Genomic DNA, 25906 nt, shown 5'->3' with positions numbered 1-25906 from the left:
GTGTGGGGCCACCCAAGATGGGCGGGTCATGGTGGAGAGGTCTGACAGAACGTGGTCCACTGGAGAAGGGAATGGCAAACCACTTCAGTATTCTTGCTTTGAGAATCCCATGAACAGTATGAGAAGGCAAAAAGATAGGACACTGAAAGATGAACTCACCAGATCGGTAGGTGCCCAATATGCTACTGGAGACCAGTGGAGAAATAACTCTAGAAAGAATGAAGGGATGAAGACAGAGCAAAAACAATACCCGGTTGTGGATATGACTGGTGATAGAAGCAAGGTCTGATGCTGTAAAGAGCAATATTGCATAGGAACCTGGAATGTTAGGTCCAAGAATCAAGGCAAATTGGAAGTGGTCAAACAGGAGACGGCAAGAGTGAACGTTGACATTCCAGGAATCAGTGAACTAAGATGGACTGAAAAAGGTGAATTTAATGCAGATGACCATTATATCTACTACTGTGGGCAGGAATCCCTTAGAAGAAATGGAGTAGCCATCATGGTCAACAAAACAGCCCAAAATGCAGCACTTGGAGGTAATCTCAAAAATGACAGAATGATCTCTGTTCTTTTCCAAGGCAAACCATTCAATATCACGGTAATCCAAGTTTATGCCCCAACCAGTAACGCTGAAGAAGCTGAAGATGAACGGTTCTATGAAGACCTACAAGTCCTTTTAGAACTAACACTCAAAAAAGATGTCCTTTTCATTATAGAGGACTGGAATGTAAAACTAGGAAGTCAGGAAACACCTGGAGTAACAGGCAAACTTGGTCTTGGAGTACAGAATGAAGAAGGGCAAAGGCTAATAGAGTTTTCCGAAGAGAACACACTGGTCATAGCAAACACCCTCTTCCAACAACACAAGAGAAGACTCTACACATGGACATCACCAGATGGTCAACACTGAAATCAGATTGATTATATTCTTTGCAGCCAAAGATACAGAAGCTCTATACAGTCAGCAAAAACAAGACCAGGAGCTGACTGTGGCTCAGATCATGAACTCCTTATTGCAAAATTCAGACTTAAATTGAAGAAAGTAGGGAAAACCACTAGACCATTCAGGTATGGCCTATATTCAAATCCCTTATGATTATACATAGATGGGGAGACAGTAGAAATAGTGTCAGTCTTTATTTTTTTGGGCTCCAAAATAACTGCAGATGGTGACTGCAGCCATGAAATTAAAAGACTCTTACTCCTTGGAAGGAAATTTATGACCAACCTAGATAGCATATTTAAAAGCAGAGACATTACTTTGCCAACAAAGGTCCGCCTAGTCAAGGCTATGGATTTTCCAGTGGTCATGTATGGATGTGAGAGTTGGACTGTGAAGAAAGCTGAGCACCAAAACATTGATGCTTTTGAACTGTGGTGTTGGAGAAGACTCTTGAGAGTCCCTTGGACTGCAAGGAGATCCAACCAGTCCATTCTAAAGGAGATCAGTCCTGGGTGTTCATTGGAAGGACTGATGCTGAAGCTGAAATTCCAATACTTTGGCCACCTCATGCGAAGAGTTGACTCATTGGAAAAGACCCTGATCCTGGGAGGGATTGGGGGCAGGAGGAGAAAGGGATGACAGAGGATGCGGTGGCTGGATGGAACCACCGACTCTATGGACATGAGTTTGAGTAAACTCTGGGAGTTGGTGATGGACAGGGAGGCCTGGTGTGCTGCGATTCATGGGGTCGCAGAGTCGGACACGACTGAGCGACTCAAGTGAACTGAACTGAACTGATGATTATACAGTGGAAGTGAGAAATAGATTTAAGGGGCTAGATCTGATAGACAGAGTGCTTAATGAACTATGGACAGAGGTTTGTGACATTGTACAGGAAACAGGGATTAAGACCATCCCCATGGAAAAGAAATGCAAAAAAGCAAAATGGCTGTCTGAAGAGGTCTTACAAATAGCTGTGAAAAGAAGAGAAGTGAAAAGCAAAGGAGATTTGAATGCAGAGTTCCAAAGAATAACAAGGAGAGATTAAAAACAAAACAAAACAAAACAACAACCTTCCTCAGTGATTAATGCAAAGAAATAGAGGAAAACAACAGAATGGGAAAGACTAGAGATCTCTTCAAGAAAATTACAGACCCCAAGGCAACATTTCATGCAAAGATGGGCTCAATAAAGGACGGAAATGATATGGACCTAAGAGAAGCAGAAGATCTTAAGAAGAGGTGGCAAGAATACACAGAAGAACTGTACAAGAAACGTCTTCATGACCGAGATAATCATAATGGTATAATCACTCACCTGAGCCAAACATCCTGGAATGTGAAGTTAAGTGGGCCTTAGAAACATCACTATGAAAAATGCTAGTGAAGGTTATGGAATTCCAGTGGAGCTATTTCAAATCCTGAAAGATGATGCTGTGAAAGTATTGCACTTACTATGCCAGCAAATTTGGAAAACTCAGCAGTGGCCACAGGACTGGAAAAGGTCAGTTTTCATTCCAACCCCAAAGAAAGGCAATGCCAAAGAATGCTCAAACTACTGCACAATTGCACTCATCTCACACGCTAGTGTGAGATTCTCCAAGCCAGACTTCAGCTGTTCAAGCTGATTTTAGATGTTCAAGCTGGTTTTAGAAAAGGCAGAGGAATGAGAGATCAAATTGCCAATATCCACTGGATCATCGAAAAAGCAAGAGAGTTCCAGAAAAACATCTATTTCTGCTTTATTGACTATGCCAAAACCTTTGACTGTGTGGATCACAATAAAGTGTGGAAAATTTTTAAAAGATGGGAATTCTAGACTATCTGACCTGTCTCTTGAGAAACCTGTATGCACATCAAGAAGCAAGTTAGAACTGGACATGGAACAACAGACTGGTTCCAAATAGGAAAAGGAGTACATTAAGGCTGTATACTGTCACCCTGCTTATTTAACTTATATGAGGAGTACATCAAGAGAAATGTTGGGCTGGAGTACATCAAGAGAAAGAAGCAGAAGCTGGATTCAAGATTGTTGGGAGAAATATCAATAACCTCAGATATGCAGATGTCACCACCCTTATGGCAGAAAGTGAAGAGGAACTAAAAAGCCTCTTGATGAAAGTGAAGGAGGAGAGTGAAAAAGTTGGCTTAAAGCTTAACATTCAGAAAACTAAGATCATGGCATCCGATTCCATCACTTCATGGCAAATAGATGGGGAAACAGTGGAAACAGTGTCAGACTTTATTTTTCTGGGCTCCAAAATCACTGCAGATGGTGATTTCAGCCATAAAATTAAAAGAAACTTACTCCTTGGATGGAAAGTTGTGACCAACCTAGATAGCATATTTAAAAGCAGAGACATTACTTTTCCAACAAAGGTCCATCTAGTCAAGGCTATGGTTTTTCCAGTGGTCATGTATGGATGTGAGAGTTGGACTGTGAAGAATGCTGAGCGCCGAAGAATTGATGCTTTTGAACTGTGGTGTTGGAGAAGACTCTTGAGAGTCCCTTGGACTGCAAGAAGATCCAACCAGTTCATCCTAAAGGAGGTCAGTCCTGGGTGTTCATTGGAAGGACTGATGTTGAAGCTGAAACTCCAATACTTGGCCACCTCGTGTGAAGAGTTGACTCACTGGAAAAGACCCTAATGCTGGGAAGGTTTGGGGGCAGGAGGAGAAGGGGACGACAGAGAATGAGATGGCTGGATGGCATCACAGACTGGTTGGACATAGGTTTGGGTGGACTCCGAGAGTTGGTGATGGACAGGGAGGCCTGGCGTGCTGCGGTTCACGGGGTCTGAAGGAGTCGGACACGACTGAGCAACCGAACTGAACTGAACTGAATGAATACCAAGCCCTGATTATCACAAGGGTTTATTTCCCGCTAGACTTTTGAGCATGACTAAGCTTCCCAGTTACCACGATAAGTTCACAGAGGTGAGAAGCTACATTTTGAGCACCATCGTCCATCCCCATAATGTAATGATGTATGACAAAATCTCTACCCATTTTCATGATGTCCAGGTATCAACTTCCAACTCTGAATTCTGCACAGTTTATCCCTGTACTATTTCTTCATGATGGCCACTACTCCTTACAGATTTAGAACTAAATTCTTGGGTAAAAGAGAAACACTACTATACTTGGATGTTGGCTGTAGCTTAAAATTGATAATGTCTGCCTCTTTTTTGGTGTGCATGTGTTCTCAGTCACTCAGGTGTGTCTGACTCTTTGTGACCTCAAGGACTGTAACCCGTGAAGCACCTCTGTCCCTGGAATTTTCCAGGCAAAAATAGAGGACTGGGTTGCTATTTCCTTCTCCAGGGGGTCTTCCCAACCCAGGCATTGAACCTTAGTCTCCTGCCTTTTCTGAACTGGCAAGTGGATTCTTTACTACCGAGCCACCTGGGAAGCTTGCCTCTTTTTGGAAATCATCCTGAATACCTGAGGACAAGGAAAAAATATCTGCCAATTTCCTTTTAGTATAAGTCTGGGTGAAGAGAGAGAGGGAATAAGAAAGAGGGAGGTGCACAAAGGATGAAGAAAATGAATTGTAAAACATGCAAATTAGGTGCTTTTTGATAAAAAGCAATTGAGTATGATAGCACCAAATTTATTTTTGCAGCATGTTTCTACATATGATTTTGTTTAGGAATGAAATGTTTAAAAATAAATAACCCACCCTCCAGATGATTCTGACACACTTTAACTTTTGAGACTATTTGGCTTATTGCATAAAACTAATTTTTGTACTGTATTAAAGTTCCCAAGAGAGGTCCACATGGGAAGAAATGCAGGTAGCCCCTAAGAGCTAAACATGGACACCTGCTGACAGATGGAAAGTCAAGGAGACCTCAGTCCTACTATCACAAGGAACTGAATTGTGGCAAAAATTAGAGGGTTAGAGGAGGACAGCAAACCTCAGATCAGAATGCAGTCTAGGCTGACAGAATGACTCAGCCTTGGAAGAACCTGAGCAGACATCCCCGCTATACCATGCCAGATCACTGACCTGCGATAACTGGGAGACAGTACTTTTTTCAGGTTTTACATGTGTGAGAATTTGTTCCACATCAAGATATTGAATGTAGCCCCTCTGAGGGGTGTCACCTGCTCATTGTAGTAGGCCATGAGGACAGCAAAGCTGCTGAAGTGGGTGCATTGGCAGGTGGTGCTGTCGTCTCTGCTGTCCATCGTCCTGCAGCCTCTGGTTGCCCAGTGGCCACTTCCATTCTGGCCCTGCTCCCAGAAGACACAGTGCACCTCCCCCTTTGTTTCAGGGGTCCTTGACTGTAGAAACAGGAAGTAGGTTTGAGCTGGTGGTTCTGTTGCTTAGAAATGCTGACCCAAATCTAGCTCATGATGGACTTTCCTTGGGATATGATGCACCCGTGATGGACATCCCTGAAGCACAAAGGCTGTGCCCAGGACTAAGGTCTTTCTCACAACCACAGCTTCATCCCCCCAGGACTCACATGTTTGAAGACAAATTTGACTGAAGAACTGAGGTTCTGTGTGTTACTGTTGCTGATGAAAACGGATATGACATCTGACAGCAGGATAGGGGGCTTTTCCTGCAGCAATTCCCTGTGTGTCTCATGTGGAACTGCCTGTTCCTCAGTATCCACAATCAGGGAGACTCTATCCAGCAACTTTTCAATCCCAGGCATGGAGACAAGGCCCACCACCATGGGACCTGCAGGACAAGGGCAAGGTTGATATCTTGGGGTATCCAACATGACTCCTCCTTTAATGAACTATGTCCCTGTGGCCCCACCATTACCCATAGTTTCCTTGAAAGTATACATTTCTGTTTATTGCCCCTTTGAGTATCGCATCTCACTTTGGATCCCTAGGGACCTGTACCCTGCCACAACCATTACCTGAGTCATTAGATTCATGCACTGTATCCCAGATCAGTATCATCTTTATGTTATTCTGAATCAAGGTGACATTCTTATCTTCTTTATCCAGTGCCTTCAGTGACATTTCTAAGAGTTGTGAGGGTTATAGAAGGGAGTTAGATTAGTAATTGTGCCTATCATGGTACACATACTACCATTATTTGCATGCACAAAAATAAATATTTTAATATATTATGTGCTGTGTGCTGCCCTTATTTGGTCAATCATGTCCAAATCTCTGCAATTCCAGGGGTTGCAAGCTCCTCTGTCCATGGGGATTCTCCAGACAGAATACTGGAGTGGGATACCATGCCCTCCTCTAGGAGATCTTCCCAATCCAGGGATTGAGCCCAGGTATCCTGCATTGTAAACTTTGGATTAATATTGGAACCTTTACTGTTGATCCCCCAGGGAAACTCAATAATACTAGTCTTGGTAGCCCAACCCTTCTCCAAAGGATCTTCCTGATGCAGGAATCAAACCAGGGTCTCCTGTATTGCAGGAAGATTCTTTACCAGCTGAGCTAGCAGAGAAGCCCCTTAATATATCACATAAATATGTACTTTATATATTACATAATGTATATTATATGGGCTTCCATGGTAGATCAGAAAATAATGATATATTTTTATCATTGATTTACATGCTATCTAAATATGATGTCAAAATATCTAAATCATATGACATATCATATGGTTTATATGTATAATCATTTATGTGATTATGCAATCATATGTGCAATATTTATGTGATTGCATAATCACATAAATGATCATATATCATTTTATCAATGATATATAAATAACAATTTTATAATAATGTATATTATAAATAATGATATTATTATTATAAGCAATATCATTTGGTACACATAATAGTGGTATATGCATATATCATTTAAATTTACAAAGGATTGTAAGAGAATATAAGAGCAATTATTCAACAACATGAAGTGCAACCTAAATAAAATGGAGAAATTCCTAGAGACACAAAATACAAAAAATTGACTTAAGAAAATGGAATATCAGAGCAATCCATTAACAGATAAGTAGATTGAATCAGTATCCAAAACTTTCCAAAATGAAAAGACCAGAACAGATGGCTTCTACAGTGAATGCTCCCAGGCATTCTGGAAGAATTAACACTAATCCCTTGTAAACTTTTCTATAGAATAGAAGAGAAATAGCTCTACCTAAATAGTTCTATGAGACCATCATTATCCCAAGAACAAAACAAGATAATGCAGCATAGCAATCCCAATAAACCAATGTCAATTTGAACATAGATACACAAATAGTCAGCAAGATACAAGGAAAAATTTTATCCAAGGAAACTCAAGATTTGTATATTGAACACTACAAAAGACTGTTGAAAGAAATTAGAAACTCTAAATAAATCATAAGACATCCTGTGTGGGGTGCCCTAGGTGCCGCGCCGAGACCCTCTGCACCCGGGCGAACCTGGCGCTGCAAGCGGTGCGGAGCGTGCGGGCCTCGGTCGGCAGCCTGCGCGCCCTGCTCGCCGCGGCCGAGGGGACTGCGGGCAGGTGCCGTCGGGCACTGCGCACCGGCCCTGCCCTGCTGTCGGTGCGGAAATTCACAGAAAAACACGAGTGGGTAACAACAGAAAACGGTGTTGGAACAGTGGGAATCAGCAATTTTGCACAGGAAGCTTTGGGAGATGTTGTTTACTGTAGTCTGCCTGAAGTTGGGACAAAGTTGAACAAACAATAGGAATTTGGTGCTTTGGAAAGTGTGAAAGCTGCTAGTGAACTCTATTCCCCTCTATCAGGAGAAGTAACTGAAATTAATACAGCTCTAGCAGAAAATCCAGGACTTGTCAACAAGTCTTGTTATGAAGATGGTTGGCTGATCAAGATGACATTCAGTAACCCTTCAGAACTAGATGAACTAATGAGTGAAGAAGCATATGAAAAATACATAAAATCTATTGAGGAATGAAAATGGAACCCCTAAATAAACTACTTTGAAACAACTTAATCTAGCATAGTTGTCTTAAATTAGTGGTGGATAGATATTTAAAAAGCAACTTTTAGCAAAAGAAACTACTTGTAACAATGTTTCCTGAAGTAAATACCCCTTAACTTTCTAATGCCTTCAGATAAACACTGTGTATCTTTTCCATAGCATCCTGTGATTTTTAGGCTAGGCTCCAGTTATAATATTCAGAATTCCTGAAATTATCTCTGATAAAACTAATTATAAAAATTATGTAATTCAAGGATAACATGGTTATCTTATACCTTATATGACATTGTAACTTGCTTACAGCTATCCTTGGATTTGGGTCAAAATAATCTTCCCACTAGAAATAACTGCCAGTGGAGAAGAGTTTGTTAGTTGTATAGTGTCCAGTGAAGAATATTACTGTCTTAATTTTGCAATATACTGTGTTTGCTGGTGCTATTTTTATACAGTGAAGCAACAGCCTTGCAGGAGAATAAACAATTAAAAAAAAAAAAAAAAGACATCCTGTGCCCATGGATAAGAACCATCTTATTAAGATCTCTATAGTCCCCAAAATGATCTATGGATTCAATGCAATCTGTATCAAAATTCTGACATCATTAAATTAATTTTCAGCAGAAATGGAAAGCTCATCCTAAAATCCATAATGGATTGCAAGTGACCTGGATAAACAAAGCAATCTTAAAGGTGAAAAACAAATTTGGAGGCATTACAATTTCTGATTTCAAAACTTACTGCCAACCTACAGTATTCAAAATGGTGCCAAAAGATTATATGGACTTCATCAAAATGGAAATATTTATTCATTAAAGTGAAAAGACAACAAAAATGTGAAAAGGTAATTTACAGAATGGGAGAATATATTTGAAAAGACATATCTCATAGGATCTAAATTAAGATCTATGAAGATCTCTTACAGCTTAACAACCAAATGTAAAAAATTGAAATTGAAAAGAAAGAAAAATACTCAAGTAGATGTTTCTCCAATAAAATATCAACAAATTCAACAATGACATGAACAGATAGATGTTCAACATCTTAGTCACTAGGGAAATGCGGATAGAACCATGATGAGATATCACTTGACACACACTAGAATGGCTACAAGAAAAAGAAAGCAAAATGGAAGTACTGTGTTGCTGAAGGTGAGGAAATTGGAACCCTCACACATTGCTGTTGATAATGTAAAATGAAGATATAGCCACTTTGGAAAACTAGTTTGGTGGTTCCTCAAAAAATTGAAAATAGAACTACCACATCACCAAGCAATTTTACACCCTATTATGTGCCCAAAAGAACTTTATTCAACAGTTATTCAAACCAAAACTTGTGCTACAGGGACTTCGCGGGGGGTACAGTGTTTCCAAAACTCCGTGCTTCCAATGCAAGAGACACAGTTTTGGTCTCTGGTCAAGGAATTAAGATCCTACTTCCCATATGCTGTGAGGTGCAGGCAGAAACGAAACACCACATTCATAGTAGCATTGTTCACAAGAGTCAAAAGGTGGCAGCCAGCCAAATGTCCAATGGATGAATGGATAAACAAAAGGAGGTACATCCATGTACAATACATTATTATTCAGCCATAAAAGAATGAAATACTGATACATGCTACAACATCGATAAACCTTGGAAACATTATGCTAGGTGAGAGAAGCTAGACATTCAGGTCATATACTTTTAATTCTATTTATACAAAATTTCCAGCAGGGCAAATTCATAGAGACAGAAAACAAATCAGTGGTTGCCAGGGACCAGGGGAACAGAGGATTGAGGAGTGTTTGTTCAGTGGCTACAGTTTTTACTTTTGGAGAGGTGAAGTTATTTTATTATTTTTATTTTATTTTATTTTATTTTGAAGTTATTTTATAAATAGAGGTGATGATCACAACCTTATGATGAACTGAATGCTACTAGATTTTACACTTTGATTAAAATTGTGAACCTTAGTGTCAGTCAGTGGAGGAATGGGATAAAAAGATGTGGTGATTAAGTAGAATAGAATATTAATCTACCACAGCAAAGAATGAAATTCTGCCATTTGCAACATTGTAGATGGACCTAGAGAGTATTATGCTGAGTGAAATAAGCCAGATAGAGAAAGACAAACACTGTATATAATTTCTATGTGAAATATAAAAATAATATAAACCAAGATATGCAAAACAGAAACAGATTTATTGATATTGAAAAGAAACTAGTGGTTACCAAAAGGAAGATGGTAGGGTGGAAGGGCAAGTTAGAGTTATGGGATTAATAAGTGCAAACCGCTATGTTTAAAATAGATAAGCAACAGGGATATATTGTTTAGAATAAGGAATATAGCCATTGTCCTGTAAGAACTTGTAATGGAGTGTATTCTGTAAAAATACCAAATTACTATGCTCTACTCCTGAAACTACTATAAATAAGAATAAAAATTTAAAAATAAATAAATAATTGTGCTAAGCAAAACAAATACTCAATTGAAACAGATCATACCTACATGACAGATAACATGAGAAAATTATGTTATTCCAAATTAAAACATTTCTGTTTTGTAAACATTTGTATTTTGTCTTAAACTTTTCATTAGCATTGTTTTTATGCTCATAATTTATTTACAATGAAAGTGTATATTATATATAATTTTATTCATTTATGTTTTTCTTATTGAGGTATAATTGACAGGTATAGTGACTCCATACTTGAATATATTGCAAAATGATCACCACAAAAGCTAGCTAAAATCTGTCATCATACCGAGTTCCAAATTTTTCTGTGGTAAGTCCTTTTAAGATGTACTATCATAGCAATTTAAAATACACAGTACAGTACTATTAACTATAGTTACCATGTTGTACATTCCCATTATTTATTTTTAACTGGAAGCTTATACCTTTTGACTTCTTTGCACCATTTTCTGTACTGCTATCCTGGTCTCTGGCAATCACCAATCTGTTCTCTATGTTGATGACCTTGGTGTTTGTATTGTTTTTTGAAAGTGTTAGTGGCTCAGTCATGTCTGACTCTGCAACCCATGGACTGTAGACTGTGAGGCTCCTCTATCCATGGGATTCTCCAGACGACAGTACTGGAGTGGGTTGCCATTCCCTTCTCCAGGGGATCTTCCTGACTCAGTGATTGAGCCCAGGTCTCCTGCATTGCAGGCTGACTCTACCATCTGAACCATTGCCTACATTGCCTACCATTGCCTACTCCACAACCTGAACCTGAAGCCAGGGTATTTGTCTTCCTCTGTCTTATTGTTTTGCTTAGCACAATAATTTATTTATTTTTTAAAATTTGTTTTTATTTATGAGATCAACATGAAATACAACCCTGGTCACTGGGCTCTAGTGAGGTTGGAAAAGAAATGAACCAGAAATGAGCAGAGCAGGAGCCTGGAGGCTGTTCCAGGTAATTACCTGTGCCTGAAGGTGAACTGAAGTGCAGTGACTCATTGTCCAGGGACCTGCTCAGTCCTCTCAAGACCGTTTCCAGTCCAGTGAGCAGGTTAGAGGCCACAAGGTGCTGCTCTGAGCTGGGCAGGGTTTCCAGGTCCCGGGGGGCCTCCAGCATTTCATCCACCCCCTGTATGAGGTTCTGCAGAGATAAGGACACAGAGCCAGTAGCTCACACACCTGAGAGGTTGTATGAAGACATTACCCACTCACTCACAGAGAACAGAGCTTGGAAACTGTTTGAGTGATAAAGGCAGGGCCAGGTGGGATCCTTTGGGTGGTCTTTGCCCCTGGAATCCAGCCATTCAGAGGTCAAACGTGTACATGAATGCCAAGGATGACATGAACCCAATATTCAGGGGCTGCAAGATTAAAGGTTTTTAGAAGGTGCACGTGGGAGTCTAACAGTGACTACATATGTCTACACTTCCCACCCACCCTGGGAGAGGCAGGGCCTCAGAGCAGTGCACCCTTATGTTGAGGTATCTCCTCCCAGACCAGATTTTCCCACAGCACCTGTGGGAAGCCTCCACCTGCCTCCCTGGGTCCTACCCTTACCTGGATAGTGTCCTGGACAGGGACTGACTCCATGCTTTCAAGAAGATTCTGGACTCTGTCGAAGAAGCAGGAGAGCGTCTGGGAGGAGGAATATGAGGAGGTTAGAACTTGGGGGAGATAGGTGGGCTATATGGAGGGTTTTCATGTGTTGTCTGCTGGGCCACTCACCGAGCTGTTGATACTTGAGGGTGCGGTCCAGGTGTGGATGGAGATCTCTGCAGGGAAGAGTACAATGGATCATTAGGGGTGACAGCATTTGTGTGTGTGTGTGTGTTGTGAGTAGGATCTGGGGTCAGGTCAGGCCAGGTACCATCCCAGACATTAATCCTTGGATATTTGGTTACTCAGAGTAACAGTTTGAGAAGAACCATGAACATAAGAATGAATCAAAAAGAAGGAACAGAATGCTTGATCTGTATATTCCAAGTAGGGAACCAAAGACTTTATGGCTTCAGAGGACTCATGACATCATGATGAGTCAGGGCAGCCATCTAGTCCCTCCAGATAAGGGTCCTCATCTCTGGACCTAAGAGTTTCCTTTCTAAGGCCTCAGACCCAGGTGGAGGGTCTGTAGTAAGACAGAATAAGATGTAGGAGGGATGCACAACTGAGGGATTCAAGTTCAACCTCTAACTGGGCATTGAGACATCTTCCTGCCTTCTTAGATGGTGGCAGTCACTGGAGACCTGTCTTAAAGGTTGATGAGATGAGATGGAATTGAGTGCAGGATAGTGGAAATGGGGTGTGAGGAGGGGAGGATATGAGGGTTGGGAATTCCTCAACCTGACAAGTGTGCTCCTAGGAAGGAGCTGGGACTAGAAGCCTGATCTCTTCCCTGTGTTCAGCAGTTTACAAATCTTCATGAGACACACATACAAATGCATGAAGGAAACTCTGGGAATACCTCTAGAGTGACAGAAAGACTAAATGTCAGTCAAAGACCTTCCTTGATGACAAAATCTGATAAAATCTACTTTTATAAACAATATTAAGTAACCCATGGATACTTGGAAAACAAGATAATTTAAAACATGAAAAACAAAAAGAAAGAAAGAAAAAAACTCATATGGACATTACACAGATCCCTGGAAATTTCTTCAAATTTTTTTTCTCATCATATTGCACATATTAGGGATACTTTTCTTTAGTAGCAATAAATGTCCATCAAATCTTTTATCAGTAGACAAGGACTATTTCTTGTAAAAACCATATAATTCTCCCCTACTTTTTAGTATTGTGGTAAAATTCATAAAACATAAAATTTACCATCTTATTAACTTTTTAAGCAATGTAACTTCCCTCAAGATCTTATATTGTTGAAAATAAACTCTAAGTTTTAGATCTGTATCTTGGTTCTATGACCCTACTAAATGTGTGACTTTGGATACATAACTTAAGCTCTTTGGGCCCAAATATGATTATTGAAAAATAGATTCTGCCCTGAAAAAGTAAAACTCCTAGAATAAAATATGATAGTTGGGCAAACTGGGAGAAGGTGGGGAAAAAAAATCTAAGTGTGCTAGCATCCTGGGTCTGCTGTGAGGATTGATGTGGGAAACCACAATGGTCAATGAGGAGGAGTTCCTGGTGAGCTTGAGATAGTGAGAGAGCCTGAGCTTCCTCCTGGGAGTTTCTTTCCTTCTGTTGGTTCATTCATTTCCCACCTTTCTTTTTGCCATAAAAATAACAATAGTGTAACATTGTGAATGACGATAATAGCTCTCACATGTTGACAATTTTCTCTGCACTAAGGTCCGTCTAGTCAAGGTTATGGTTTTTCCAGTAGTCATGTATTGATGTGAGAGTTGGACTATAAAGGAAGTTGAGTGCAGAATTGATGCTTTTGAACTGTGGTGTTGGAGAAGACTCTTGAGTCCCTTGGACTGTGAGGAGATCCAACCAGTCCATCCTAAAGGAGATCAGTCCTGGGTGTTCATTGGAAGGACTGATGCTGAAGCTGAAACTCCAATACTTTGGCCACTTGATGTGAAGAACTGACTCATTGGAAAAGACCCTGATTCTGGGAAAGATTGAGGGTAGGAAGAGAAGGGGATGACAGAGGATGAGGTGGTTGGATGGCATCACTGACTCAGTGGACATGGGTTTGGGTGGACTTTGGGAGTTGGTGATGGACAGGGAGGCCTGGTGTGCTGCGGTTCATGGGGTCACAAAGAGTTGGACACAACTGAGTGACTGAACGGAACTGAACTGAAACTTTAGCTTTTCTTCACTAAGGTAAATATTAAATCTAAGTTCATTTATATGGGATAGGTATGATGACTACTTCTGGTTTACAGACAAGCAAATAATGCACAGAGAGGAAAAACAACTTCCTAAATATCAAAGAGCCTGTGTCCGAGCTACACTTTGCACCAGGTAGCCTAGCTCTGCTGTGTCGGCTCTCAGCCCTCTCCCAACTAATCATGAAAACAAGATAACCCACTCCCCTCATACTTTCCTGTGCTGTCACTTCTATGTTATGCTTGTTAAAATACTTCTGTGCTGCTCGCATGGCTGAGGGCTCTGGAGGTCCCATTGTGTCCTCCCACAATCTCTATATACCATCCCCCAGCATATGCCACCCGCAAGTTAATGCCACCCCCAAGCCTCTGTACCATCACAAGTCTCTGAGTGGCTGGTGATGACTTCCCCAGTTGAAGACGTGAATCCTGGAATGCAGCGACAGGTGTTGGCATCAACACATTTGGAGTTTGGAGGGCACCACTGAGCACAACTTGTTGTGATAGAGGCTGTGCGGATGAAGATCATGGTCAGAAGACCCAAGAAACCGAGAAACTCAGCTGCATGCTAGAGACCCGATAAGTAGAGGAGGGGAGGAAAATGTTGAATGGCTGCCATCTGAAGTGAAAAGCCTCAGAAAACTCTGGACATAGTGGGGAAGAGTAACAGCTGTTAGTATCCTTAGAGGATACTTTTGCAGAATAAACCTCCTTTCCCCATTTTATTGGTGAGAGGACCCAGACCACGGCAAACACTCTCCAGCTTATGTCACCAATGGAGCTGGGGGCAGAGACTCACTTCTAAGCTTCTGGGCTGCAGTGTTTATTGTCTCCAGCAGTAGTAGTTCGAGTTCTGTGGCAGAAAGACAGAGATGACAAAGAGGGGAGAGTTGAGCTCTAATTGCAACCGCTATCCCCACGGCCTTTGCCTTCTTATTGGATGGCTCTGGCTCTATAGCCCATCACTCTCAGCAACATTCCTGAGGCTCCTGTACTTTACTTGGAATCAAGGAATCAACACATTCTCTCCATTTCTCAGGCCTCTCGAGGGATCAGTCACTGATAGACACAGCCCCTGTGGAACCTCATGTACTATATGTTAGTAGAAAGAATAGTGCTCTCCCATCCATGTTAGCTCATACTCTAGCTCCATGAAGCTGGTCCAAGACCCATCCCTGAGTCAGGACCCACAATAAGCTTTCAGGAAGGGGTGAGGAGTATAAAGATGATGCCAGACAGGCCAGAGGCTCCTGGACATTGCGGACCAGACTGGGGGTACAACGGGGGTCTACTTCCAGCCATGCAGGCTTGGTGCTGTGAGGATCCATTTCCTGTACCCCTGGAAGGCATTTTCCAAACTGAAATGAAATGATAAGACTCATCATCTGAGTGAGGCCAGCTTTGTGTGAGGGCTGGGTGGCTGAAGAAGGAAGCAGGTGGTGATGGATGAGGAGTTGCTGGTGTTTCTGTCTTCTTGGCCCTGGGCATCCAATGAAGGATGCAAACTTGTGGGCTCCTTCTGCACAAGGCTCAAGTGGTCTGAGTCAATGTGGGGCCTTTGTTGACTTCCTAAGTAGAGAGTCGGGCTACGACAATGAAGTCCAGTGACACTCTCCCTTTCCATCTGTGCTAGACGGGAGCCACTTTGAGTATATGTGGTGTGGTTCATGTCACCCACCCATTCTGACATAACATCCTCCCAGGTCCCAGGCATTTGAGTTTCCCATAGGCTCGTTAATCGAAATTATTGGTTAGGGGCATGGTGGATACTTGCATAGTGAAACAGACAAAGACTGAGTAGCCAAGGAACTGGGTAAGGTTATCCAGGGGCAGGGCTGGCTGGGGAAGATGGGACCACCCTTGAATATCCCCCTTCCTACATTTCTAGACAGAGTTCTCAGGTCCATCATTTCAGGAGAGTCTGAAAGGACCCCTAGCTTGCCCAAACCTGTATGGGATCCAGGTGAGAAAGGTCTCATCTTGGCAATTAATGATGAAGAATACAGATAGTGCCCTGGGACTCCTTGCACTGGATGTCAACTCCTGAAATGTCTTGAATACCACTCCTCTCTTTACTTTAATAAGATAAGATGCCAAGTGTCAAGGGGGCATCAAATATTGCAGAAATGACACTCTGTGTGGGGTTCTGACCCTTGGGGTTTGGAGAGAGAGGGGATACCAGTAGGTGCTAAGAACAGACCTGTGTGGCCTGGAATAAGTGGCCAAACTTAATGAATGAGGAAATCAAAGAAATGGGTTCCTTCTTACCAGTCATTTTCTTAGTACACTCATTCTCAAATTCTTTTTGAGAAAGAGTTGTGATTCCTATGCATTGGACTGTGTTGTTCTGGCAGTCTTCGTATATTTCATAGGACTCGTTCCATGATGATTCACACTTGTTGATGTCTGGAATACAACAGGACAAAAGGTCACCTCTGAAATGTATGAATTCCATTGTGAATTCACATGGCCCTCACCTCCATCCTGATCTTGACACAAGGACTGAACTGACTCAGCTCCTCATTAGCTCTTGTAGGGTTAGGCCGAACGAGCACCAGTTGCTCCCGAAAGCTGGCTTAGTGTTCTGCTCACCCCTGCTCTCTGACTGGATCTGCACGTACCTTGATTAAAACACTCTGCTGTGTCATATGGGGACTGGAAGGAGGTCTGCATCCCCACTGCAGGCCTTTTGGGGTGGACAGAAAAAATGACTTGGTTCCAGACAATTCTCTTTGTTGCTGTTTGCATCATCAGAGACATGCATGTGAGCTCCAGTCATTCCCAACTGTGAGTGACAGTGACACTGAAGGCTTCCCACGATGCTGAGGAAATGGAGGCAGTCATGGCTGGAGGATTGTCCAGAGTGATATCCATCATTTACAGCTGAGGTTAGGGCTAGGTGATCAGGCTCCTACCCATTGATCCCCTCCACCTCCACTTTAGTCACAGCAGCCCTAGTACACCCCACAATCTTTATCAGGCACTCCCCCAGCTCTCAATGTTAAGACTTCTCGAGATGCCCCAGGATGTCTCTAGGGGAGATTTTCTCTCTCCACTTCTGTAGAAATCCCATTTTATCAGAGTCTGTTATGCATGGGAAAGAGGAAGCAGCTCACAGCTGAGTCACTGCAGGTGTTCTCTGGCATTTTACCTCTCCCTGTTCCTAAACTTAGGAAGGAAGTTGCCCATGAGCTAGGTCCCCTTAGAATAGGTCAGGGAACCATAGAGCAAGTTCTGGACACCAATGCTAAGAACAACAGCAACTTAGTAAAAATGCAGGAATAGAATGTTTGGCCCTTTCACGTGTATGAGATCCTTCCAGTCAGGGGCCAAAGATGTTTAGAGCCTGGAAGGACTCACAGGGTCATGATCAGTCAGGGTAGACAACTGGTCTTTCCCAGGTCAGAGTTTCTCATCTAGACTATTGATGTTCCCTTCTAAGGCCCCAGGTCCAGGCTGTGAGTAGTATTAACATAAGGATATGAATGGAAGGGGGAGGGATGCACAGCTGAGGAATTCTTGTTCAGCCCCTATCTGGTCACTGAGATTTCCTTCTCTCAGATGACAGCAATAGCTGGAGACCCATATTAAAGGCTGAGGGATAGGAAAGTGTGGAGTGGGTGCATGTGGGAATGAGTACTGGAAGGGGAAGACATGAGGATGGGAGATTCCTCAACCTGACTAGTGTGGTCCAAGGAAGCAGCTGAAATCCAGTTACAACAACAGCCAGATTTCCTTTCTACATTTAAGAGTCTGCATATCTCCCTGAGACAGACATATGCAAGTGCACAAAGGAATCTTTTGTATACTTCCAGGGTCAAGCAAGGGCTGTGCAGTAATCTCAGCATCTTTTCCTCTCTTTGATAAAATTTACTTTCTCCCAAATTTTAAATAATACATGGATACATAGAAAACAGAGAAAAAGTTAAAAAAAAAGGGGGGGGGGGAATCATCCAGAAGTCTAGTATCCTAGAATATTGTAGGGTTTTTAAAATTTTTTACTCCTTGTTTCAAATATGCTAGGAATAATTTATTTTATTACCAATAACTCAGACTATTTTGAGTAGATGAAGAGTATTTCTTGATGAAAAATCATATAATTTTCTTTCCTCTCATTTTAAAAAAATTGCAGTAAAATGCCCATAACAAAAGTTTTCATCTTAACTTTATGTTTAATAATTTCCTTTTGTGGTTCTATTTTGTTGAAGACTAAAAACTCCTTGACTTTAGATATGGTCTGTTTCTACTACTTTATATAACTTTGGACATCACTCAATCTCTTTGAGCCTGAATTTGCTAATTACAAAAATCAGGCTACCTTGAAATCATAAAATTCATAGAAAAAACCATACTGTATAAGCTCCTTGACATTGGTCTTGGCAATAACTTTTTTTTTTTTTTTGGATTTGACAGCAAAAACAAAGCAACAAAAGCAGACTAGAGAGGTGGGACTCCATCAAACTACACAGCTCTGTACAGCAAAATGAGGTGAAATCACTCAGTCGTGTCCCACCCCCAGGACTATACAACCCATGGAAATCTCCAGGCCAGAATACTGGAGTGGGTAGCTGTTCCCCACCCAAGGATCGAATCCAGGTCTCCCACATTGCAGGCAGATTCTTTACCAGCTGAGTCACAAGGGAAGCACAAGAATTTTGGAGTGGGTAGCCTATCCCTTCTCCAGAGGATCTTCCCAATTCAGGAACTGAACCAGGGCCTCTTGATTTGCAGGCAGATTCTTTACCAACTGAGCTAACAGGGAAGACTGTATAGCAAAGGAATCTATCAAAAAAAAATGAAAAGAAAATCTACAACATCAGATAATATTTACAAATCATACATACATAAGGGGTTAATATCCAAAATATATAAAGAACTCATATGACTCAATAGCAAAAAAAGAACCAAACAAAGTGATTAAGTAAAAAATGGGAAGATGACCTGAATAGACATTTTTCCATAGAAGACTACCAAATGGCCAACAGGTACATTAAAAGGTGTTCAACATCACCAATCAATGAAATGGAAATCAAAACCAGAATCAGATATCACCTCACACTTGTTAGAATAACTATTATCAAAAAGACAAGAAAGAACAAGAGTTAGTGATGATGTGGAGGAAAGGACTTTTTTCCAATGTTGGTATCAATTAAATTTGCAGCCCCTCTGGGACTGCCCACTTCCTTCATGCTTTCTTAAAGTGTCTCCTTTCTTATTCTCAACAAAGTGCTTCTGAGCTGCATTCAGAGCTGAATGCTATAGATGTACCACAGTGTCTCCCCAAATCTGTCTGAGCATTTCCACCACCCCAAGGCTCTGTACCATGGCAACTCTTCAAGGGGCTGGTGGAGCTGTCCTCAGTTGCAGAACTGAATCCAGGAATGCAGCGGCAGGCATCGATGTTGATGCATGGGGGGTTTGGATCGCACCACCAAGCACAGGCTGTGAGGGAAGAAGCAGTGGGGATGGAGACTCAGTCAGAAGGTCAAGGAGGAACAAAGCCTGCTTCAAGCTGGTGGTCTAGGAGTAGAGGAAGGGAAGGAATGGATGGGATGGCTTCCATTAGAAGTTATTGTTGTTTAGTCACTAAGTCATGTCTGACGATTTGTGACCCCGTGGACTTTAGCCCACCAAGCTCCAGGGGATTCTCCAGGCAAGAATGCTGGAGTGAATTGCCATTTTCCTCCTCCAGGGGATCTTCATGATCCAGGAACTAAACCTGTGTCTCTTGATTTGGCAGGCACATTCTTTACCACTGAGTCACCTGGGAAGCCCTCTCTTGGAATAGGAAGAGACAAAAACTTCTGGGCATGTTGGAGTGGGGAGGAATAGCTTCTCTTACATTCAGAAAACTGTGTCTGAACCTTACATTCAGGGTAAGCCTACTTTCTTGTTCCTTTGTTGGTAAGAGGACACAGACCCCAGCAGGTGCTCCACAGCTTATGTCACTAATGGGGCTGGCTGAGCACACTTACGTTTCTTGTTCAAGGATGTGGCTTCTGATGGCAAAAACAGCAGAATCAAGAATCCTGGGGCAGAGAAACAGGAAGATGACCGAGTAGAGTCACACTCAATTTCACCCCCTGTCCCCATAGCCTTTGCCTCCTGGGGATGTGCTTCTGGGCCCTGTATCCTTCAGCTTTCCAGTGGCATCTCATATTCTCTGCTATTGTACTCAGAATTGAGAACTCAGCCTTTCACCTCCGAGTCTTGGATCTCCCTGAGGAGTCAGTCAGCAATGGACACAGTCCTCATGGAGAATCAGGTGCTACAGTTAAAGGACAGGCAATACGTAGACTGAGAGCTGATGTCAGCAACACATCTTTGAAATTCCAACCTCTTCCAGTGGAAGTGTTAAATTGTGGAGGAGAAAGTTCTTTAGATTGGTGTACCTAGATTCTTGGTTCTCTGATAATGGCAGAAATCTGCTCTGAAGATTTCTCTTTCAGGATCTGTCTTCACATTTAACATACCTGACACAGATGAGTTTGGGTAGTAGAAGTGAAACAGCCCTGAGTTGGTACCCTAGCTCACAATTACATCAGAAGGGCATGGAGCCCTTGAATCAGGAGACAGGGAGTTTAGAGCATGTGAGAAGTAAGAACTAAGGCAACTTCTAAGGTAGAAGAACTAAGGTGGACTCACTATCACCTTGTTAAATGGCCTCTCCACATATAGCACCAATAAATTCTATGAAACTGAAAGAGTTAGTGGCTCAGTCATGTCTGACTCTTTTTGATCCCAAGGACTTTAGCCCACCAGGTGACTCTTCTGTCCATGGAATTCTCCAGGCAAGAAGACTGGAGTAGGTAGCCATTCCTTTCTCCAGGGGATCTTCCCCACCCAGGGATCAAATCTGGGTCTCCTGCATTTCAGCAGATTCTTTACCATCTGAGCCACGAGAGAAGTCCAATGACTTCTATGGTTCCTTCCAAGTGAACTCCTGGTCCTGCTATAGTGTATCAAGAGCACAGCCTTTTTTCTTGATCTCCCAGTTTGGCCTGAGAAAATGAGTTACTGATCAAGTTTTCTGTTATGAAAAGAACCCTTATATGTGGAATCTGAACAGAAATAATACAAATTAACTTACTTGCAAAACAGAAAGAGTCTCATAGACATAGAGAATGAACTTATGGTTGCCAGGGGGGAAGAATGGAGGGAGGGGATAGTTAGGGAGCTGGGGATGGACCTGTACACACTGCTATATTTAAAATGTATAATTAACAAGGACCTACTGCACAGCACAGGGAACTCTGCTCAATGTTATGTGGCAATCTGGATGGGAGGGAGTTTGGGGGAGAATGGATACATGTGCATGCATGGCCGAGTCCCTTCAGTGTTCACCTGAAGCTATCACAACATTATTAATTGGACATGTGTGTGTGTGTGTGTGTGTTCATTGCTCAGTCCTGTCTTACTATTTGCAACCCCATGGACTGAAGCCTGCCAGGCTTCTTTGTCCATGAAATTCTCCAGACAAAGATACAGGAGTGGGTTGCCATTACCTTCTCCAGAGGATTTTCTTGACCCAGAGATCGAAGCCACATCTCATTATGTCTCCTGCATTGGTAGGCAGGTTCTTTACCATCTGTGCTACCTGGGAAGCCCCTAATTGGCTACACACCAATACAAAATAAAAGTTTTTAAAAAATGAATAAAAAAGAAAATAACTATGGGTGCAAAGATAAAATTTACTCTTATAGGCAGTATATGGACCACGTATTAGAGTCTGTCATCTTATCCATGTGAGCCAGTGAACCCTATGAATATTTTTTATGATCTGTGAGTCTGCACAGAATTTTCCCCAAATGTGCCCAGCATTAAGAAAGTCATGTTCCACATGTCAGAAGATAAGAACTATGGCCATTCTCATAAACACCAGGAAACAATTTACAAACAATGAGGACAACATATAAGGAACACTTGACTTACTAGGTAACAGGTATTATTCTAAACAGTGAAGACAATAAAGATTCATCAGAATTAAGCTGACCTTCCTGATACTGATTTTTCACCAATTCACTATTGAAAGTGTTAGTTGCTCAGTTGTGTCTCATTCTTTGCCTCCCCATAGGCTGCAGCCCATTAGGCTCCTCTGTCCATGGAATTTTCCAGGCAAGAATACTGGAGTGGTTTCCTTCAAATCATTCCATCCCACATAAAGCCTATAGAATAAGTAATGGTGTTTTTCTTATGCCATTAGAACTTTCAAATAGGTTGGTTTTCTACTCTTCTGAAACAGAAAAAGAAAGTTTATCAGGCTTGTCTCAGCCATAGTACCCATATATTTTGTCAGACACTAGTCTAGATGCTGCTGTGGAGTTTTGTTTTGCTTTTTAAAAATGAGATTAACATTTAAATCAGGGCTTCCCAGGTCACTTAGTGATAAAGAATCTGCCTGCCTAGCAGGAGATGCAGGCTCAATCCCTGGGCTGGGAAGATCCCCTGGAGAAGAAATTAGCAACTTGCTCCAGTATTTTTGTCTGGGAAATCCCATGTACAGAGAAGCCTGGTGGATTACAGTCCATTGGGTCCTAAAGAATCTGAGATGACTTTGCGACTAAACATGCATGCACACACCCATTTAAATCAACAGACTTTGAGTAAAGCAGATTACTCCCCATTATATATGTGATCCTTTTTCATACAGTTGAAAACCTTAGAGTAGAAAGACTGACCTCACTGAGGAAGAGAGAATTCTTCCGGAATTGCATTTGGACTTGAGAAGCAGCATTAGGTCTTCCCAGGGTTTCCAGCCTGCCTCCCTGTCCTGTAGATTCTGAACTTTCCAACCTCCGCAGTCCCACGAACCAGTTCCTTCAATAAATCCCTTTCTCTTTCCTTCTCTATAAACATTCCAGTGAATTCTGTTTCTCAGGAAAACCTGGACTAATACAGGTGGCAAAATGAGAAATCTTTAAGTCCCCAATTTGCCTCAAAGTAAGTTTCACCAGTTTTCTCCTTTGGAACTTACTATCAATGTGCTAATATCCTTAAAATTTCTACTTCTCTATCCCTTATAGAGATAGCAGGAAAGCAAGTTAAATATCAAGGATGAAAGAAAGAAGAGAATATTCACAGACTGGATAGAGTCCCCAAACAGCTTTATTTGTCTATATCCCATGTTATAATTCTACACACCTGGAAGCAACCTTAGATAGCCGTTTTTCATGATGTAGAGACCAGCAAGCCCAGCCACGGAAGACATCTGATCTTGGTCTGTGTGTGTTGAAAAGACTTCTTGTTTTAAGTGTCACTTGCACTTTGAAGAAGCTGACTGAGGAAAATGCTGATCTGGATTCTTTCTTCCCTTTTAATCTGCCCTATGGTTAACTTTGGGGACTTCCCTGGTGGCTCAGAAGTTACAGCATCTGCCTGGAATATGGGAGACCCCAGTTCGATCCATGAGTTGGGAAGATCCCCTGGAGAAGGAAATGGCAACCCACTTGAGTTAACTTCTTAGAAACTGCAGTTCTATTTTTAAACTATGTGCATGGTATTTATACTGAATTGGTATTTGGGCTTCCCTTGTGGTTCAGCGACTGAACTGAGCGACTGAACTGAACTGAACTGAGTGTGGTTCAGCTGGTAAAGAATCTGCCTGCAATGTAGGAGACCCTGGTTCGATTCTTGGGTTGGGAAGATCCACTGGAGAAGGGAAAGCCTACCTACTCCAGTTTTCTGGCCTGGAGAATTCCATGAACTGCATAGTCCATGGGGTCGCAAAGAGTGGGACACGACTGAGCAACTTTCACATAGTATTTGTACTGAAATACTCACTGAAGGTGGTTTTTGAAATTTTTGGTATCAGTTCAGTTCAGTTCAGTCACTCAGTAGTGTCCAACTCTCTGCGACCTCACGAACTGCAGCACGCCAGGCCTCCCTGTCCATCACCAACTCCTGGAGTCCACGCAAACCCATGTCCAGCGAGTCGATGATGCCATCCAACCATCTCATTCTCTGTTGTCCCCTTCTCCTCTTGCCCTCAATCTTTCCCAGCATCAGGGTCTTGTCCAATGAATCAGCTCTTCGCATCAGGTGACCAAAGTATTGGGGTTTCAGCTTCAAAATCAGTCCTTCCAATGAATACCCAGGATTGATCTCCTTTAGGATAGGCTGGTTGGATCTCCTTGCAGTCCAAGGGACTCTCAAGAGTCTTCTCCAACACCACAGTTCAAAAGCATCAATTCTTCTGCACTCAGCTTTTTTTTACAGTCCAGCTCTCACATTCATACATGACCACTGGAAAAACCATAACCTTGACTAGACAGACCTTTCTTGGCAAAGGAATGTCTCTGCTTTTAAACATGCTGTCGAGGTTGGTCATAACTTTCCTTCCAAGGAGCAAGTGTCTTTTAATTTCATGGCTGCAATCACCATCTGTAGTGATTTTGGAGCCCAGAAAAATAAAGTCAACCACTGTTTCCACTGTTTCCCCATCTATGTGCCATGAAGTGATGGGACCGGATGCCATGATCTTAGTTTCCTGAATGCTGAGCTTTAAGCTAACTTTTTCACTCTCTGAAGGTGTGATACTATGTATAAGAAAACCTCCCCAACATGAATAATCATACTGGACTTTTTACCCCTATGAGGCCCTTAGGTCAGAGTAAGCAGAATTATGTATTTATTACTTATTAGTGGACATTTAAAAATTGTGTTATAATGGGCACACAACACGATATTAGTTTCAAATGTGAAACGGGATTATTTGATATTTGTATATATTGCCAAATGATTACCGAAATAAGTCATTAACATCCATCACCACACAGTTGCCAATTGTTTTTGCTTGTGATGGGAACTTTCAACTTTTTGGCCAATTTAATATTAACTCAACAAAAAAATTCAACTGGATTAGGCAAATTAACTCACATGCAGGTGTTCTTTGATGTCCCTCACATTTATTTTCTTAGTCCTCAAGGTCCATGAGCTCCAGTTATGCAGAATGATGACCACCCCTCCCCCCATTGCTAAGGTACATTCTCTTTGACCATAAACAGCTATGGTGCCCCATCCCCAGTCAGAGATTGGTTTCAGAATGGATTGGTGACTCCATTCTTGCAATGAGGACCAAAAGCTGTGGGGCTTCTAGTAAGATTCCTCCTTCCTAAGAAAAAAACCCTGACATCCCTTTTCTTTTTGGGCATTGCAATTTCTGGATGCAATGTTGGAATGGCTCCATCCAGCAGCCTGAAAAGGGGCACCAGTCCAGTCAGAAAGGCAGAGCAGAAAAATGGACCTTGATGACATTGTTGATCAGCTGAATTGCCCAATGCTGAAGTTTGTTTGACCTCAGAAGTTCCCAATATGTAATATAATAAATTTCCTGATTGCTTAATCTGGGGAGTATGGAGAGAGAGAAAGAGAGAGAGAGAGAGAGAGAGAGAGAGAGAGAGAGAGAGGGAGGAAGGAGAGAGGGAGAGAGAGAGCGCCTCTCACTGTGATTACTGTCAATGGATAAGACTGATTTAGAAGAATCATTAACTTCTGAGTGGAACATTGAAAAAAAAGGTTTACTTTGTTAGAAACTTTGCAATACAATATTGTTAGCTATTGTTGCTTTGGTGCACGTTATATCTACATGACTTATTTTATAACTGGATGCTTGTACCTTTTGATAACCTTCACCCACTTCCCCTCTCTGACCTCTGGTTGCACCACAATAAGTCCTGCTTCCTTACTGGTAAAAGTTCAATGGTTATTGAGATATAAATTGCAGTTTAAGAAAAGGCATCAGATATTCTGTATGCATAAGGAATTTGGCAGAGCACACACAGGGTTGAGGTATGTCATGCATTAGATGGTGCTTTTCAGTAGCTATATTC

At 41.9% G+C, this 25906-nt stretch overlaps 1 protein-coding gene and 1 pseudogene across 5 annotated transcripts in view; one reads left to right on the top strand and one right to left on the bottom strand.

Moving 5' to 3' along the window:
• The window catches only part of LOC133061815 (adhesion G protein-coupled receptor E2-like), a 41447-nt gene extending 18114 nt beyond the window's left edge, over positions 1-23333 (bottom strand). For 3 of the 5 annotated variants that reach the window (XM_061150041.1, XM_061150042.1, XM_061150040.1), the window contains exons 1-12: positions 23220-23333; positions 20054-20107; positions 19401-19520; positions 16347-16484; positions 14878-14931; positions 14454-14588; positions 12007-12053; positions 11839-11916; positions 11245-11422; positions 5829-5936; positions 5421-5641; positions 5056-5235 (exon numbers count right to left, since the gene is read on the bottom strand). In XM_061150041.1, the coding sequence (XP_061006024.1) occupies positions 5056-5235; positions 5421-5641; positions 5829-5936; positions 11245-11422; positions 11839-11916; positions 12007-12053; positions 14454-14588; positions 14878-14931; positions 16347-16484; positions 19401-19520; positions 20054-20107; positions 23220-23286 (1380 nt within the window). In that variant the 5' untranslated portion in view covers positions 23287-23333. The remainder of the gene's footprint in view (positions 1-5055; positions 5236-5420; positions 5642-5828; positions 5937-11244; positions 11423-11838; positions 11917-12006; positions 12054-14453; positions 14589-14877; positions 14932-16346; positions 16485-19400; positions 19521-20053; positions 20108-23219) is intronic. The other 2 variants (XM_061150043.1, XM_061150044.1) reach the window with 2 other exon arrangements.
• On the top strand, positions 6948-7853 carry LOC133061519 (glycine cleavage system H protein, mitochondrial-like; annotated as a pseudogene).
• Positions 23334-25906: the final 2573 nt, after the last annotated feature.

This window comes from Dama dama, chromosome 9 (assembly GCF_033118175.1).
Source record: "Dama dama isolate Ldn47 chromosome 9, ASM3311817v1, whole genome shotgun sequence".
NCBI classification, from domain to species: Eukaryota; Metazoa; Chordata; class Mammalia; order Artiodactyla; family Cervidae; genus Dama; species Dama dama.
The sequence above is the reverse complement of the archived record's forward strand: the minus strand, read 5'-3'. Positions and strand labels throughout refer to the sequence as shown.